At 38.7% G+C, this 17,312-nt stretch overlaps 1 protein-coding gene across 4 annotated transcripts in view; it reads right to left on the bottom strand.

The window, feature by feature from the left end:
- SSR1 (signal sequence receptor subunit 1) overlaps window positions 1-16,024 on the bottom strand; it is a 38,593-nt gene extending 22,569 nt beyond the window's left edge. The window contains exons 1-8 of one of the 4 annotated variants that reach the window (XM_041771418.1): window positions 15,863-16,024; window positions 12,404-12,516; window positions 8,681-8,768; window positions 6,682-6,944; window positions 4,850-4,926; window positions 3,630-3,708; window positions 2,166-2,259; window positions 1,873-1,887 (exon numbers count right to left, since the gene is read on the bottom strand). In XM_041771418.1, the coding sequence (XP_041627352.1) occupies window positions 1,873-1,887; window positions 2,166-2,259; window positions 3,630-3,708; window positions 4,850-4,926; window positions 6,682-6,944; window positions 8,681-8,768; window positions 12,404-12,516; window positions 15,863-15,941 (808 nt within the window). In that variant the 5' untranslated portion in view covers window positions 15,942-16,024. The remainder of the gene's footprint in view (window positions 1-1,872; window positions 1,888-2,165; window positions 2,260-3,629; window positions 3,709-4,849; window positions 4,927-6,681; window positions 6,945-8,680; window positions 8,769-12,403; window positions 12,517-15,862) is intronic. The other 3 variants (XM_041771420.1, XM_041771419.1, XM_041771421.1) reach the window with 3 other exon arrangements.
- Window positions 16,025-17,312: the final 1,288 nt, after the last annotated feature.

The raw sequence follows: 17,312 nt of genomic DNA, 5'->3' as shown, positions 1-17,312 counted from the left end.
TGAAGATTCCTTCTTTCCCAACTTCTTAAGACTCTGGTCAAAAGTCAAACTTTATAAATGATGTCCCCTACTCTCTCCTGGAAGATGAAGGGCCCTCCTATGCTGTTACTGCTTTTGTGCTCACTTTTAACAAAGCACCTATGATACTGTAATTATGTTTCAATAGAGAAAGCTTTCTGAAAGTAATAATGAGAACAATTCAATTTGTAACCCTGGAAAGGACTGTGAACAGCCCATTCACAACAAAGTACATACTAGGTAACCAATATAGATGTGTAAAGAAGAAAAACCTTATTCATAATTGTAAATGAAAAATGCCATTTTGTACCATACTGCTAGATTAAAACATCTGATAGTATTTAGTACCTGAGAAAGACTGACTGGTAAGAGTGGAAAAGAACTAGGCAATACTGTACATCGTTGAAAACAAACTACCTTTCGGAAGGGAAATAAGACTTTTCATTAAAAAGAAAATGTATATAATTTCAGACGTATTTTTAGGATTATCTAGCCCAGGTGAAAGGGGAGAAGAGAATCAAAAGGTACAAATTTGCAGCTATAAAATAACAAGTCATGGGGGTGTAATGGACACCACGGTGTCTACAGTTATTAACACTACATTGTACATTTTAAATTTTACTAAGAAAGTAGATCTTAAAAGTTCTTGTTACAAGAAAAAAAAGACTTGGGGTGTCTGCGTGAGTCAGTCGGTTAAGCATCTGCCTTTGCTCAGGTCATGATCGCAGAGTCCTGGGATGGAGCTCTGCATTGTATACCCTGCTCAACAGGGGGTCTCCTCCCTCTCCCTTTCAAATAAATTAATAAATAAATCTAAAAAAAAAAACCCACAAAAACGTTTTTAACTATGTGTAGTTAACAGATGGTTAACTAGACTTACTGTAGAGATCATTTCACAATGTATACAAACACTGAATCATTACGTTGTACATCTGAATCTAATGTCACTTATCTCAATTAAAAAATGAGGAATTATAAATTTTTATATAAAAATTAATTTAGAATTAAACACCTGAAATAACATATATCCTTCAATACAGAACAGGTTTAATTTATTAGGACACATTTATATAAAGGAGTACTACCCAGTTACTAAAAAGAATGAAGTCAGTCACTATCATTAAAAAAAACCCAAGACATGAAAACTCAGTAAGTAGAACAGTGTATGCAGCATGATGCCATTTGTATCAACTATTCACAAAGAAATAACAGACATATGTACTGGTAAATGTACAGAAAATACTTAGAATAACACACAAACACCAATTATTTATAGAAAATGAAGTTAGTGGAGCCAGAAGGGAATCTCAGTTTTTCACTTCTGTACTATTTACTAATGTTTTTAATACAAGGCCATACTGCTTTTATAATGTTTCTAAACAGTTCATTTATGGGGCCCCTGGGTGGCAGAGTTGGTTGAGTGATAACTCTTGGTCTAAAAGTTCAGGGCAGGATTCTGAGATCAAGCCCGGCATCGATGGTCAACACAGAGTCAGCCTGAGATTCTCTCCCTCTCCCCTTTCCCACACCAACTTGCCGGCTCGCTCTCGAAAATAAGTAAATAAATCTTACAACTAGTCCATTTATGATTGGAAAAAATAATTCCCATATTCTTTCATAAAAATTAATAGTTTAATCACACATGTAATGTTAAAATATATGTTATGTAAACTACCGGGCAAAGTTCTGGGTTTATTCTTTCAAACTACAGTGGGTAGTTAGTAGTTAGCTTTTCTAATAAACACAGTGCTGAAAACTGTTCCATTACTCATTAAACTTACTGTATTCATAAGCTACACAGAATCCCCCAGTACTATATATAGCAAGCACCATTAAAAAAGTTAATTGCCTCACCTCTTCTACTCTGCACTGAAGCAACAGAAAAAAAGAGATAGGAAAAGATTAGGAATATGGAGAATTGACACATTTGTATATGAAACTGTAGATCTGGAAGCATTTCTAAATTAAAGCATAAAAGTACTATTCACAATAAAATTTTAAAGTGTTTATTATACTAGGTTCTCCACAAGTAATGGAAAAGATGAGTGTTAAGTAGCATTGACCAAGCATTTTTGTGTCTAAAATACTTAAGTTTAACTTCCACTTAAGATAAAAATTTTCCAGCCAAGTTTATAAAAAGTACTTACTGATTTGATTCAAGGTTTCCTGAGGAATCCAACTCATGTCAACATCATTCTGACTTGATGTACCCATCTCTACCTTCTGTATGGGTCTCTTGCGCTGAGAGCACAAAAACATTATTTTATAAGAGTTCTCTTATAATGTTCACTGTAATTTTTAAAAAGCATATTAAGCTCTTCTAGCTTTAAAAACATACTCCTACTTAAGCACTTTACTAATTAGAAGGAGAAAAATCATGCCTATCACCAACTATAAATAAATGATAAGGAGTAAATCTTCACAAGAGTTTATTTTCAGGTTTTAAAGACCTTTTCCTCTGCTATGAAGCTTCCTACGTTGGTGGACTGGTGGACCAACTAAGTATTTATAAAGAATTCAAGATAATTACTGAAATACTGCATGCAAGCAGGTAGATCTGTACTGTTAGCTAAAGCTAAATACGCTCATACAGTTGGCATAGGTAAAATAAAAATATAAAATCTTATTTAAGCTAACAACCTCAAACTCTATCCCTGGAATAACTGCAGCAAATTGCTAGAAAGAAAGTGATTCAATTCTTTTAGTCTTGCTCTTAAACAACAAACCTAATCATTTATGTATCAAGTATACAGTCTAAAAACTAGACTCTGAGTACATGAAAAGTAACTAAAAACTGGCTTCATTCAAATGAAAAAAAAAAAAAAAAAAACTGGAGTTGCCATTACACCTCATACATAAATTTATAGCAAAAAGGCTATTATGAAAATGAGGTAAAGAAAGTTGTGGAAATTAACACCTGAGTATTTCTGAGTATTTCTCCTTTAAAGATCAAGTAATGAATATAAATTTGACACAAATCATGTTATACTTTCCATTGAGAGGATAACATGGGTTGTTCCTTTTTTTTTTCTTTTTTTGCAGGGAGAACAGACAGATAAAAGATTAAGTGGTGGAATAAGCTACCATATCCAGACAAAGAAAAACCATGATTATAGCAGGTGCTTCAGCATTGCCACTTTCCTACCCTAATAAGAAAGCAGAAGTTTGATATAATATAGCCAAATTCATTCATTCTATTTCAAATGAAAAGATTAACTTAAATGCTAACTGGAAATTATCTCTAAAGAGTAAAAGCTGTATTGATTAGACGTTGAATAATATATCCATTGAAAAGTGTAGTAAACAGTACAATGAAATCTTCTGAGTTGAAAAATAAAAATTCTAACATGATTTAGAATTACAATAAGAAGGTAAAGATCATTCTGGAGGGTGTAACCAAAAGACCTTAAATGCATTTGTGTATGGAAGTCTAAACAAAAACAAGTCACATATCCAAGGTCTCATCTTCAGGTTTTATCTTAAAAAAGTACACTAGACCTATAAATACACAAACCCACAGTTGAGAGCAAGAAGCCACAAATAACTAGATTATACTTAGTACACTAACAACTTCTGAATTATGGCTGTAAGAGTCATTCATCTAGAATTACCTTTCTCGATTCTAGGAGTTGATGAAGGCCAACAACAACCAGGAGCCCAAGACCAGCAAGGAACATATACATAAAGATTCTGATATAAAAAGGAGAAAAAACAAACTGGCTTTAATTCATAAGAAACAGCACAACTAAGTAAAACTATAATTCTGCTTTAACTCAAACATCATAGCTAATTACAACTATAATTCTAATATAAGTGTTCCAAATAACTTGTGGGGCAAAGGAAGTATTTTACATCTAAGTATCTAAGTATCTTACATCTAAGTAGTAAGTTTCACTGATTTACTTTAAGAACAATTAGTCAAAAAAAACCCAAATGTATGATCTAAAATGAATAAAATTACTTTACAATTTATTACACTCAAGCTCAGTTTATTAAAATTGCATTAGGTTTTTTTCTCTCTCAAATATTATTTTGCACAATTTGATTTAAAAATTGCTTCTAGTCAGTTACATATATGTATACAGTGAGAAATGATTCATGATCATTCACTAAGAACAGTTTCCAAGATAACTTGAGGAAAGTTAAAAATATAAACTAGATCTAGCAAGTGAAGAGGTATGTAACTTAGATGAGGCTGGTGATCAGCTTATGAGCATGTGGCAGAAAGAATTTAGAAAGGGGAGATGTTCAGAAAGCCATCTATCTTTTAAAAACAATATATGTCATTTTCCATTATCTTTCCTAACTCACTATTAGTTCTAAAATATGGATTTATGTAGGCAGGATTTCACAAAAATTTATTGTGTGGTCCATTCTATCAAAATAAATGTTGGGCAGCCCAGGTGGCTCAGTGGTTTAGCGCCGCCTTCGGCCCAGGATGTGATCCTGGAGACCCGGGATCGAGTCCCATGTCAGGTTCCCGGCATGGAGCCTGGTTCTCCTTCTGCCTGTGTCTCTGCCTCTCTCTCTCTCATGAATAAATAAAATCTTATAAAATAAAATAAAATAAAATAAAATAAAATTAAAAAAAATAAAAAAAAAAAAATAAAATAAAATAAAATAAATAATAAAATAAAATAAAATAAAATAAAAAATAAAATAAAAAATAAAATAAAATAAAATAAAATAAAAAAATAAAATAAAATAAAATAATAAAATAAAATAAAATAAAATAATAAAATAAAATAAAAAAATAAAAAATGTTAACAGGAGCAAGCCTTTCAGGCCTACCTTGTGAGATCAAGACATACATACTGCAAATTTCACTTACGTTTCTCCATCTAACCCATCCTCTCTTTCAATGATCGTAACTGTTTGATTGAAGACAGCATCTTGGAATACATTGCCCTATTAATAAATCACAAAAATGTCAACAGCATTGAAAAAATAAAAATTGTAAGATTTCTTAAAACTGTTACCTTAAAAAAAAAAAAAAAACCTGTTACCTTAACAGATATAAAGCAGCTTTCTCATCACTTAGATAAGACTCAACAAAGTTACATGTAATCGCACTAACTCAATGTCAGAGACTCAACATTATAGTAATACTTTCTTCCACAAAATAAAATCGCTTCCAACTTTGCTAAAGTTGTCCTCTGGTTTCATGAGGGTGGGCAAGTGGAAAAGTGTGAGACACCAGGAAAGTAAAATAAAGATAAAATGTGCAGAAAGAGACAAAGCCCACAGAACACTCATAAGCTAAAAGCTGTAAGTTCTGTTGTGTATAATGCCCCCAAAAAGAAGGGAAGAGCATGACAATGTATACAGTAGCGGCCACAGCAGCAGATTTTAAGAACTGAAGTCAAATCCATGTTCTAAAAATTGACAATGGACTGGAAATTAATTTACATGATTTCAGTATCAAAATATTTTTCTGTTGCAGTCTTGGATTAATTTTGTCGGTTCAACACAACTTCAGTTTTCAAACACATCAGAATCATTGGGACAATACAGATAGTTGTTTCCAGTGTTTGATGCTTCACACAAAGGCAATACTTCTCAAAATTGTCACTTATTGCTAAACTGTAATTATGTAAGTTTTACTTCTAGATCTTTCCACCTGCATTCCTCCAATGACAATTCCAGGAATCAGAATACATTGATGATACAAACAATCAAAATGAAATAAAACTACACATTCATGTCTGTTGGATTAAGTTTAATTCTGCTTGAAAACAAGACAAAATATATAATTATTCAAACTGCTTAACTATGAAATTGAGGAAGATGACTACATTATTTTGAAAGATCAAAAACCGTAAGTAATAAAAAAAAAACTTCATTGCAGCATGAAAAATTTATCTTAGACATAAGTAAGCATGCTGACAATATATAAAGAAAAGGTTGAGTAAGCTTCCAAAAGGATAAATTTTCCTTCTCTGAAAACTTTTTGAGAAGGGAATGATTTAGACGTGCTTTCATCTGAAGGATATAATACTTGGCACCTGGAGGTCAGCTCCCAGCAGTAAAATTCTGGTGTTCTCTCATTGATTTACTAGACATATACATATATATTTATGTGTGTGTGTGTGTGTATATATTAAAAACCACAAGAAAGACAACAGAGCTTATATTAGACCATTTGGTTCTCATAAACCATAAACCTTACTGCTCTAACTATCCTAAAAATAATTGATTATATTTTTATCTGAGTATATAAAATGATGGAAAAAGTTACAGAAAGCCCTTAAAACTTACAAATAAAAGCAGTAAAATGGGCAAAATGGAAGCAATGAAAGGAAGTACAAAACAAACTATTCTCTCTATATGAACACCTGAATAAACAATAGAATCTGCTGTGTGGCTTATCTTTAAGATCAAGCTCAAGTCACATCTACTTTTCTACTACAGCACCTTACACACTTCTCTTTAGTATATATCACTAATGCTGGAATATTGCCTGTTTATACGTATCTGCCCCACTCAATTCTAGTGTTGAAGACAAACGTGCAATTTATTTTTGCCTCCCTGTTGCCCATCACAGTTCCAACCATAAACAGGCACTTGAATGAATAAATATATGAGTATTCATTAATCAGTGTCGACTGTCCTCATTCATCTCTAAGTTAAAAAAAAAAAAAAAAAAAGTTTAGAGGGCCTTACATTCAGATCTTTGTAGTTCAGATTGATGACTAGACCAAAAGGTCGTCCACCCATGGGCTCTGCAGGAATGAAGGAGTACTCAAAAGTTGCCTGTCTCTGGGGTGGTACTACAGTGTTCAGAGGAAGAGCTGTGAAATTCTGGATATAAAACTGGTAGTCCTGAGGATAACGGAATGAGGCATCTAAGGATTCAACAATAAAATCTTCTGTACCCTTGTTTGTAAAGCCTACTAGGAACTTCACAATATTATTTGCTGGAAAATCTAAGAAACAAAAAAAGAAATCAGAAGATTAGAAAACATTTTAAGCACACAAAATAAATTGACATTATTAAGGATTTGGGCACCCTTTCCTACATGTAGACTTGGTTTCAGAATCTTTTTCAGTAGCACACTCCAGTCACCCACTAACTAGTAATTGATTACAGTTAGTGTATAAACTGAAACCCTTGTCTGTACTTTGGCACTGCAACTTAAGAACTTAAAAAGCAGGGAGCATCTCAAAATCAGATTACATCACTTCCATGTTGTGTGATCTAAGAAAGAGTTGTGTACTTTTAGCAGTAAGATTAACTGGCCATGGGGCTACCTGTCTTAAAGTCACCTCCAACCTAGCGTCTATTATCTATGCAGGTAAGAATGACAGAAAGGTGAATCTGAGATTGTAGTGTCCATTAAAATACTGGAAAAAAAAATTAACCAGGTAACCCATACCACTTTAAGCAATCAGTCAAAACACAAATTTGAAGGTAAGATTCAGAGGCAGCTACAAAAAGAGGAGGAAAAGCCTCTTAATCAAATCCTACTTTTTGTAGGCATAAAATTGGAATACATGCAGGAATAAAAACTTGAGAAGACTAAGAAAATTAGTAACTTCAAAATGGAAGTATTTAGGGATCCCTGGATGGCGCAGCGGTTTAGTGCCTGCCTTTGGCTCAGGGCGTGATCCTGGAGACCTGGGATCGAATCCCACGTTGGGCTCCCGGTGCATGGAGCCTGCTTCTCCCTCTGCCTGTGTCTCTGCCTCTCTCTCTCTCTCTCTCTGTGACTCTCGTAAATAAATAAAAATTTAAAAAAATAAATTTAAAAAAAACAAAACAAAACAAAATGGTAGTATTTAATAATTATATCATGGCCTACAGAACTGAGTTTCACCCAGTTTAGCAGAGGCTTTGGGGCAGACACATCTGGGACCATCTTCATAATTTATTTACCAACTGAGTAGCCTCTGGACATGTTCTTCACCTCTCTAAACCTCAGTTCAGCAAGAGTAACTATCCTCATATGGTTTCTGTTATTTTTTTTTTTTTTTTTTAAGATTTTATTTGAGAGAGCCAGAGCATGAGGGAGCACAAGTCGGGGGAAGGGGCAGAGGCAGAGGGAGAAGCAGACTCCCGACTGAGCAGGGAGCCCAAAGTGCGGCTCAATACCAGGACTCCAGGACCATGACCTGAGCCAAAGGCAGATGCCCAACCGACTGAGCCACCCAGGAGCCCTGGTTTCTGTTAAGATTAAATAATGCACACAAAATATTAAGAACAGTGTTTGCTGATAGCCCTCAGTAAATATAAGACATATTCATTTTTCTTTTAATGAAACTAGGCTTAATCAGTTTTCATATTTCACTAATATTTACTAATATTTCACTAATTTACTAATATTCGTTAATATGTCTCTCATATTTTAAAATAGAAGTCAGTTTACTGTGGCAGTTTGAAAAATGTTTAAAAACAGTATCTTCCAAAAGAACATTTGACTTCTAATTTAAATATAGTACTTATTTTCCCCATAGTTTAAATGCCAGGAATACTACCTTACATGGATTATATGGATAATCACACATATAAGTGGGTTTTTTAAAAATACGTATTTATGCCATATTTGTAAAATAATAAAGAGGAAAATGAATAAAAATCTTAAGCACTACTAATGCTTCCCCCAAAAAGTAAGCTTGTCATTTGAAAAATTCCTATGCCTGAGTTAAAACATTTCTCTATTACCTTCTCCTTTCACAAACAGGATGGTTGTATCTGCACTTGGTGAAGCTTCAGGTTCACCAGATACATCTTCTTCCTCTTTATCTTCAGCCTAACAAAAACAACATTAAAAAAAGATAATTATGAAGGAAAATACATCATTTAAAAATAATGACTTCACTGTATGTGGGACAAAATGCTGCTTCTCCAAGGCTTTGCTGGGATTAGTAGGAGTACGAATTTCAGTGCATCTCCAAGAATATGTATACCAATGCCCCGGGGATTTTATGCAGATCTGATTCAGTTCCAGGGAAAGCCTGAAATTCTGTATTTCCTTTTTTTTAAAATTAATTTATCTATTCATGAAAGACACAGAGAGTGGCAGAGACATAGGCAGAGGAGAAGCAGGCTCCCTGCGGGGAACCTGATGTGGGATTTGATCCCAGGACCACCCCATTCCACCCGCGACCGGACCAAAGGCTCAACCACTGAGCCTCCCAGGTGCACCTGAAATTGATCCCACACGTGCTTTTTAAAAGCACGAAGGAAATGCCAAGGCTACAGGTACTCAAACCACACTTCCAACTGTAAGGTTCTAGAGCACAGGTTGGTAAACTTTATCTGTCAAGTCTGAAAAAAGTTTAAAAGGCATCTTTCAAATGAACACTTAATTCCCAGTTAAAACAAATAGTATTTGTTTTCTCCTTTAAAATGCCAGGAATACTACCTCACAGGAAAAAGTCTCAAACTTACTCCCTCCCGCTCACCCTCCATCCTCCCACAAGGGTGAAGGAAACAATACTCTGAAAGCAGCACCAACCCAAGGATCCAGCTATCAAATAATTTTGGCTTTGGGAACCATGAGGTCCCTCTGGCAACTACTCAACTCTGAGGCTGCAGCATGAAACCAGCCACAGACGATATGTTAAACAATAAGGACAACTGGACTTGGCCTGTAGCCATTTTGCTGACTTCTGTTCTAGAGCACCTTGTCATCACCCCCAAAAGATTTCTATCTCAATTAACAGAACAATCTTTCTGTGAGAAGATGTCACACAACTTGGAAGAAGCGGTTAAAAAAAGAGTAAGCAGGATCATATGGGGATGATGGAAATGGCCTAAAATGCAGAGCTGCTCAACTTGGCACATTTATTAAAGATTGTTGAATTGTTTGTTTAAAACAGATGAATAGTATAATCTGTAAACTATATCAATGAAATAGTTACAAAATGTGAAATTTTAATTTAAAATTTTAATCCTCAGTGCAGCACCTCTTCAGGAATTGATGAGGATTACAGAGATTACTAATATATTTGAAGTGTTCAGGCCTTTAATAAATTGAGATGCTTAAGGGCACCACTGTTTACTGGCATTTTGCTTTTTTCATTTATGTAAAACACTCTCTCTCTCCCAATAGACCTCTCTCAAGGGCAAAGACAGTCTTTAACTTAAAAAATTCTCCACATCTAGATCATAACTCAAGAGAAGACCCTCAAACATTTGTTCAATGACTGTGCAACTGTTTGATGTTATATTTTAAATATCCTAATGATATACCATTCATTTAGTAAGAGTTAGTGAATTTCTATTTTTGAGAAAAGAAACCCACAAGTAGGAAAAGGGACCAGCGATAAGAAGGCAGGAACCAAAAGGCTGTAATAAGAAGCAAAGAGTATTTGATCTGACTTGATTGATGTATTGTGGTATAAAAAGAAATGGAAGTCATTAAGATGAAAGCTTAAATTGCTAGAGCCATATCAAAACAGGAACAGTTTATGGAAGTGGGATGGATGGTAAAAGCTGAATTCCATTTTAGACATATAAAATTTCAGGTATGAATGGAGTATCTAGATGGTGCTATCCAGCAGAGAGCTGGAAATAAAGGTATAGAGCTCAGTAAGGTAAGTGGCTAGAGACAAGATCTGAAGGTAATTGGTAAAAGGTGGTGCTGGCTGAAACCACAGGTTTCATCAACAGTAAGGAGGCAAGCAGAGGGAGAGAAGATGGTAGAGAGATCGAGCAGCAGCAGTTGGGCAGAGTAAACTAGTCACCCCCACCTCCAAACCAACATGAAGGGACTCAAGGAAGGGGTACTCCGCAAATGCTAGAAAGAGTTTGAACAGGATAACAATATAACAATGAAAAACAGGCCACAGATTTTGCAATTAGGTGAGTGGTGACTTAGCAAGAACAGTTTTACTAGATACATCGGACCAGACCACAATACAAATGTGAAATGAGTAGAGCGGTACAGTTTACTCTCTCAAGAAAAGTGCTGGTAAAGAAAAAGTGTAGCAACTTAAAGTGGAGGAACACAAACTGGAATATAAAAGTATATCTGTAGCATTTTAACAGAATCAAGCCACTGACAAAGTTAAAGAAAAATACAAAATCCCACCACAGGACCAGATGGGGACATGAATACAGGTGGTAGGGCTAGCCTTAGAAGAGAGTAAAATCAACTCACTATTTTTTTTAAGGAGAAAATGTAGAAAGGATGACTGAATAATATAATTCAGAAGTAGAAAATTTGATAAAGTTCACACTCGATGGCTTTTACTTTCTGGCACTGAAGGCATTGTCTTGCTAAGACTGTGAAGAGAACTGATTCTGGAGTTTAAAAGTTGTTTTTTAAAAAGAAGTAATCTGTGTAGAATAAATTATAGTAGTCCAGAGAGGAAATAAAAGTAGCTAGAAGCATGTTGCAGTTATCTTCATTCTACCCCAACATTCTTACTGTCATATAATTTTATAGTAAAAGTTTCAAAACTAGACTTATTTAAAGATTATTTATTTATTCATGAGAGACAGAGAGAGAGAGAGAGAGAGAGAGAGAGGCAGAGACACAGGCAGAGGGAGAAGCAGGCTCCATGCAGGGAGCTTAATGTGGGACTTGATCTCGAGTCTCCGGGATCACATCCTGAGCTGAAGGCAGGCGCTTAACCACTGAGCCACCCAGGGGTCCCCAGAACTAGACTTTTTAAAAGATCTCCTCCAAGCCCCTTCTTTTTCACAAGACACATTTTATATACTGTTTATTGCCTATTCCTCACTCCCTGCCACCAAAACACATATATATTGCCCCAAGAACAGAAACTCCATGTCAGCAGGGAAAATACCTAGTTTCTTTACCCCAGCACTAAAAACAGCGCCTACCACATAGTATGGATTCAGTAAATACTTGCTTACTGAATGAAGGAAAGAAAGGAGGAAAATGAGATCCAGAGAGATAACCTACTCAAAGTCAAAAAGCTAAGTAGCATGCATCCCAAATCGATCAACACTGGTCCAGTGCCATTCCCAGTGTACTATTACCCTCTTAGATAAGGTCCGTATGACATTTAATTGTTCTTTAATTGTTCTTTGTCTCACATCTTCCTCCTTGTGCAAGAAAATACTTATCCATTCTCAATTACTGGCCCCTTTCTCCCAACTTCAACCCCCTGATCACAGTAACCTCTTAAAGCAAGAATTTTAAAACCAAATTTGGGGAAGCCCGCGTGACCCAGCAGTACAGCGCCGCCTTTGGCCCAGGGCCTGATCCTGGAGACCCAGGATTGAGTCCCACGTCAGGCTCCCTGCATGGACCCTGCTTCTCCTTCTGCCTGTGCCTCTGCCTCTCTCTCTCTCTGTGTCTCTCATGAATAAATAAATTAAAAATCTTTAGAAAACAAAAACAAATTTGTCTATAAAAGGATAGACTCTAGAAATGCCATATACATGAATTACGCTTTATAGAACACTAACCAAATCTGTGGGTTCATCTTCTTCCACTTCTGCTTCATCATCTTCATCTTCAATTATTGAATCTTCCACCGTTTCTTCATCTTCTGTGAGATCTTGAGCTGCAGCTAATGAGCCTAACAATAAAATACAAAACAAGTAATTACCCTTTACTGCTGGCATACCAATGGTTTTTAGTCCCAGGTACAGGCAACACATGTTTCCCCTGGAGTAATTCAATCTCCCAGTTCCCTTGAATGATGTCAAATTACAATGCATCTAGAATACTCGTGATTTTATCCTATTGGTAGTCAGATCAACTGTATGTTGTTTTTATTTTTTTATTTTTTATTTTTTTTATTTATGATAGAGAGAGAGAGAGAGAGAGAGAGAGAGAGAGAGGGGCAGAGACACAGGCAGAGGGAGAAGCAGGCTCCATGCACCGGGAGCCTGATGTGGGATTCGATCCCGGGTCTCCAGGATCGCGCCCTGGGCCAAAGGCAGGCGCCAAACCGCTGCGCCACCCAGGGATCCCCAGATCAACTGTATGTTAACTTTAATGGGAAATACTGTTTCAATTCTCAAAAGCACTGAATTGTTAGGAAAATGAACTGCCGAAACTAAAGATGCCTTGAAGGTCAAATAAAAGAACTTTACACAAGTTTGTTTTAAACGTAAAAAGCTCCAGAATTTAATACCTATCATTAACCATACAAACGAAAACCCTACTCAGATCTAAAGGAAATAGCAACCTCAATAACTAGGCAAGAAACATTTGTTATTAAAGTTGACTACAGCTCCGAGAACTTGATAGCATGTAATTCCAAGGAATAAATACTTGTATGGCATCCATGGTAAAAACTAGCTTGCATAAAACATGTTGACTACAGCTCCGAGAACTTGATAGCATGTAATTCCAAGGAATAAATACTTGTATGGCATCCATGGTAAAAACTAGCTTGCATAAAACATATTTGATACAATAAAAACTACACTGGTAACTTCAGAGTTGATAGCACCGAAAGCATGCATCCATCTATTTTTGCATATGACTTTCAAACATGTTTTAAGTACCTTTTCATTTTATTTCCCCTACACTTAAAAAATTAAGCATCACTGTAAGGTCAAGAAATTATAATTTTATAGGCAAAAGTTCTTTAAACAAGTCACGTTAAATTGATCTCAGGCAAGATACTCAAAACAGAATCTCAAAGTTCTAGTGACTCTTCCAACATTTCTCAGCAAGAATGATGATGTGGCAATTCAGAAGAGGAAAAAAAAAATGTGGGAAAGGAAGCATGTGTACATGCTGCAATACCCAGAGAAAACAGTCTATATTAAGGGCTATGCATTTTAAGCCTTTCCCACTTCCTTGAGTTCTTACAAGCTGTTAAAATTTATGTACAATATTAAAGAACACCGAACCGCACATTATGAACTGAAAAACAGCTTCTACTGTTTGCTGGACAAACAGTGCATTCATAATTTACAAGTCATCTTCTAGAACCAGCAAGAAAAATACCTATGCTAACATCATAATTTCAAGTTGTACTTAAATTTCAAGACTTCTCAATAGATGCAATGGCTTTTCACCCTACAGTTCAGTAGATATTAAGGTTACTCAGTAACAGTTCTGCACCTAGAGAGTCTAGCAATTCTCAATTGGAAAACTTTAGAGAAAAAACTTCCTTTGGGAGAAAGGGGAAAAAAAAAAAGACCATTCCTCACACACACACAAATGTCTAACGATATCTAATTAGGTTTAGACAAAACTGATGTTTCTTAAAACAGAAAGACAATGTTTTGAAACCTGAAGAACACAGTCTGGATCCTAAACAGGCAATTGTCAGATTTTCTTTTGAAAGCCAAGTAAGAGCAAACCAGCCAAGTGACTCCTAAAGGAAGAGAGTCCCCCTTCAACCCTGCAAATGAATTCATCAACAGGCTCTATTAATTCTCTCACCTGGTTTCCCATCCCCTAAATAGAAACCAGTGGCTTCCCTTTCCTTTGTATTAAAAAAAAAAAAAAAAAAAAAAAGAGCATGCATGGGCAGCCGCGGTGGCTCAGCAGTTAGCGCCGCCTTCAGCCCAGGGCTTGACCCTGGAGACCCCGGATGGAGTCCCACATCGAGCTCCCTGCATGGAGCCTGCTTCTCCCTCTGCCTGTGTCTCTGCCTCTCTCTCTAATAAATAAAATCTTTAAGAAAAAAAAAAAAAAGCACTTGTGGGTACCTGTCACTATCAACCATTTCTGCTTAAACTTACAGAAGGAGGGGAATCCTAGTGATCATTTAGACTGAAATTCTGCAGATAAGAAAACTTAAGTTTGGGCAGCCCGGGTGGCCCAGCGGTTTAGTGCTGCCTTTGGCCCAGAGCCTGACCCTGGAGTCCTGGGATCCAGTCCCACGTCGGGTTCTTCCACTTCTGCTTCAGAAGTAAACGGAAGCATATAACTGGGTGTTTTATGTTGGGAAACTGGAAAGAAAGAGGAAAGAAAGAGGAAAGGAAAGGAAAGGAAAGGAAAGGAAAGGAAAGGAAAGGAAGAAAAGAAAAAAAGAAAGAAAGAAAAGAAAAGAAGAAAGAAAGAAAAAGAAAAAAAGAAGGCTTCTCCCTCTGTCTCTCGTGAATAAATAAATAAACTCTTTAAAAAAAAAAAAAAAAAAAACCTTAAGTTCCTAACGGAACCAGGGGGCAAAAAGAGCCACGTGTCTCCGTCCTTAGTGTCCTGCAATTCCCACATCAGGCCAAGTGCTGCAAAGAACAAGCCGAAATGAACGTCTAATGTTGGATTAGATCTTTTTCCCGGCCCCAGGGCCATGAGATGCGCACACATACAAAGTTGCAGAGACAGGGAAGGGGAGGGAGGAGGAGGAGGAGGAGGGCTCAGGTACAGGCAGGGCGGGCTCCCGAGCCGCCGGGCGAAGACGCCAGGTACCCCCAGGGATGCGGCGCTGGTTAGCAGGGGGGGACTGTGGGGGGATGGGGGATGGGGGGATGGGGGATGCTCTGGGAGCCGAGCTGCGCAGAGGCCAAAGGTCTCAGCAAATGAATGAAGGAGGGCTCGCAACGTGGAGGCCAGAGACACGTCAGCCCAGAGCGGGGCGGGGGCGGGGCGGGGCGGCCCGAGGAGCGCAGCGGGCTGCGGCTGCACCCACCCCCCGCCCCCCGCCCCCCGCGACCCGGGGACCCCAGCTCCGGCCACGGCGGCAGGTGCGGCCCAGGCGGGGACACCGAGGTGCAGGCGGCCGAGGGGCAGCCCGCGGGGACGCGGGGACGCGGCCGAGGCCCCGGCGGGGGCTGCCCCGCGCGCCCGGACCCCCGACGACCCGCCGGGGCGGGGGAGGGCCGGGAGGGCGCGGGCCGGACCGACCGCGACCCCGACCGCGACCGCGACCGCGACCCCGACCCGGGCGCCGCTGCCGCCTCCGCCTTCCAGCCCGCAGCCGCCGGCCTGCGCCCCGCCACCCACGGCCCTCGCCTCACCTCCCGGGCCGCCTCGGAGCAGCACGGCAGCGGGGAACGCCAGCAAGAGGAGCAGAAGCAGGCGCGGGAGGACCCTCATGGCGCGGCCGGTCCGGCGTCCGCTCGCCGCCCGCCAGCGCTCTCCGCGGCTCCGGCGGTAATGGCGTCACCCTTCATCCGGGCTCCGCGAGGGGGCGGGGCACGCACCACGCACGCGGCTCTCGCCACGCCCCCTCCCCGGCCGCGGAGCGCCGCCAACGTGGCCGCGGGGCTCGGAGGGGCGGGGGGCGGGGCCGCCCCCGAGTCACGTGATCGGCTGCCCCGCCCCCCCGGGCTTCGGCTGTTCCCGCGAAGGGTCCGCCTCCCGCCGGAGACGCGAGCGCTGCACTTGCACCTTGCTGCCTCGCGCTCCCCTGGTTCATTTGCATCCTACGCACTGATTTTATTTGTCTTTTTTTTTTTATTTGTTTTTTTAAATTATTATTATTGCTGTTTTTTAATTTTTTTAATTTTAATTTTTTATTTATTTTTTATTTATTTATTTATTTTATTATTGTTTTTAAAAGATTTTATTTATTCATCAGAGAGACACAGAGACAGAGAGAGGCACAGACACAGGCAGAAGGAGAAGCGGGCTGCACGCAGGGAGCCCGACGTGGGACTCGACCCTGGGTCTCCAAGGTCACGCCCTGGGCCCAAGGCAGGTGCCAAACCGCCGAGCCACCCGAGCTGCCCTAGTGACTTTATTTGAATGACCATCGGCCTATAGTGCCCGGCGCGATGCTCTTTTTTTCTTTTTCTTTCTTTCTTTTTTTTTTTGTTGTTGTTATTTAAATAAAGTTTGCCAACATAGAACACCCAGTTATATATGGGATCATCGGGCGCTGTAGCCTTTGTATGATTTTAACTAATAGTGATATAAGGGACACAAACTACCTGCTTTGAAAAGCAAAAATGTTTTGCGATATGTGATTGTTTAAAAAAAAAACCCTAAAAGCATAAGAAATAGCGGAAAATCTTGGCCTCTATCGGCCCACACCCTCACCCATAGTTAAATAGTGCCAGTGCTTAAATTCTCGACATTCCAGGATTATAAATCACCCAGAACAGTGCCTGGCATATGGTAAACATTTGGCAAATATAAAATAGAGGCGGCAAGGGCTGTTGAAGTTTAGGTTGCTATCAATACTTGGGTATTTCGTGCAGTTAAACAGCGTGAATACCAACTACTATTGGGCTGGAGCAGTGTGAGATGTCGTAGGAGTGGTGAAACGGGCTATCCTTTATCACATGCCTACTATTGTCAGTCACTATTTCTTAGAGCTGTGCTTTCATGCATGATTTCAGTGATCTCTAAAAATCGCTCTGAACTGGATATTATTTACTGAGAAGAAAACTGAGAAGCAGAAAGGTCATTTACCCAAGGCTGGTCAATGACAGAGGCAAGATTTGAACTTGGCAGTCTGATTCC

This window comes from Vulpes lagopus, chromosome 10 (assembly GCF_018345385.1).
Source record: "Vulpes lagopus strain Blue_001 chromosome 10, ASM1834538v1, whole genome shotgun sequence".
Lineage (NCBI taxonomy): Eukaryota > Metazoa > Chordata > Mammalia > Carnivora > Canidae > Vulpes > Vulpes lagopus.
This window is presented reverse-complemented; position numbering and strand designations above follow the sequence as displayed.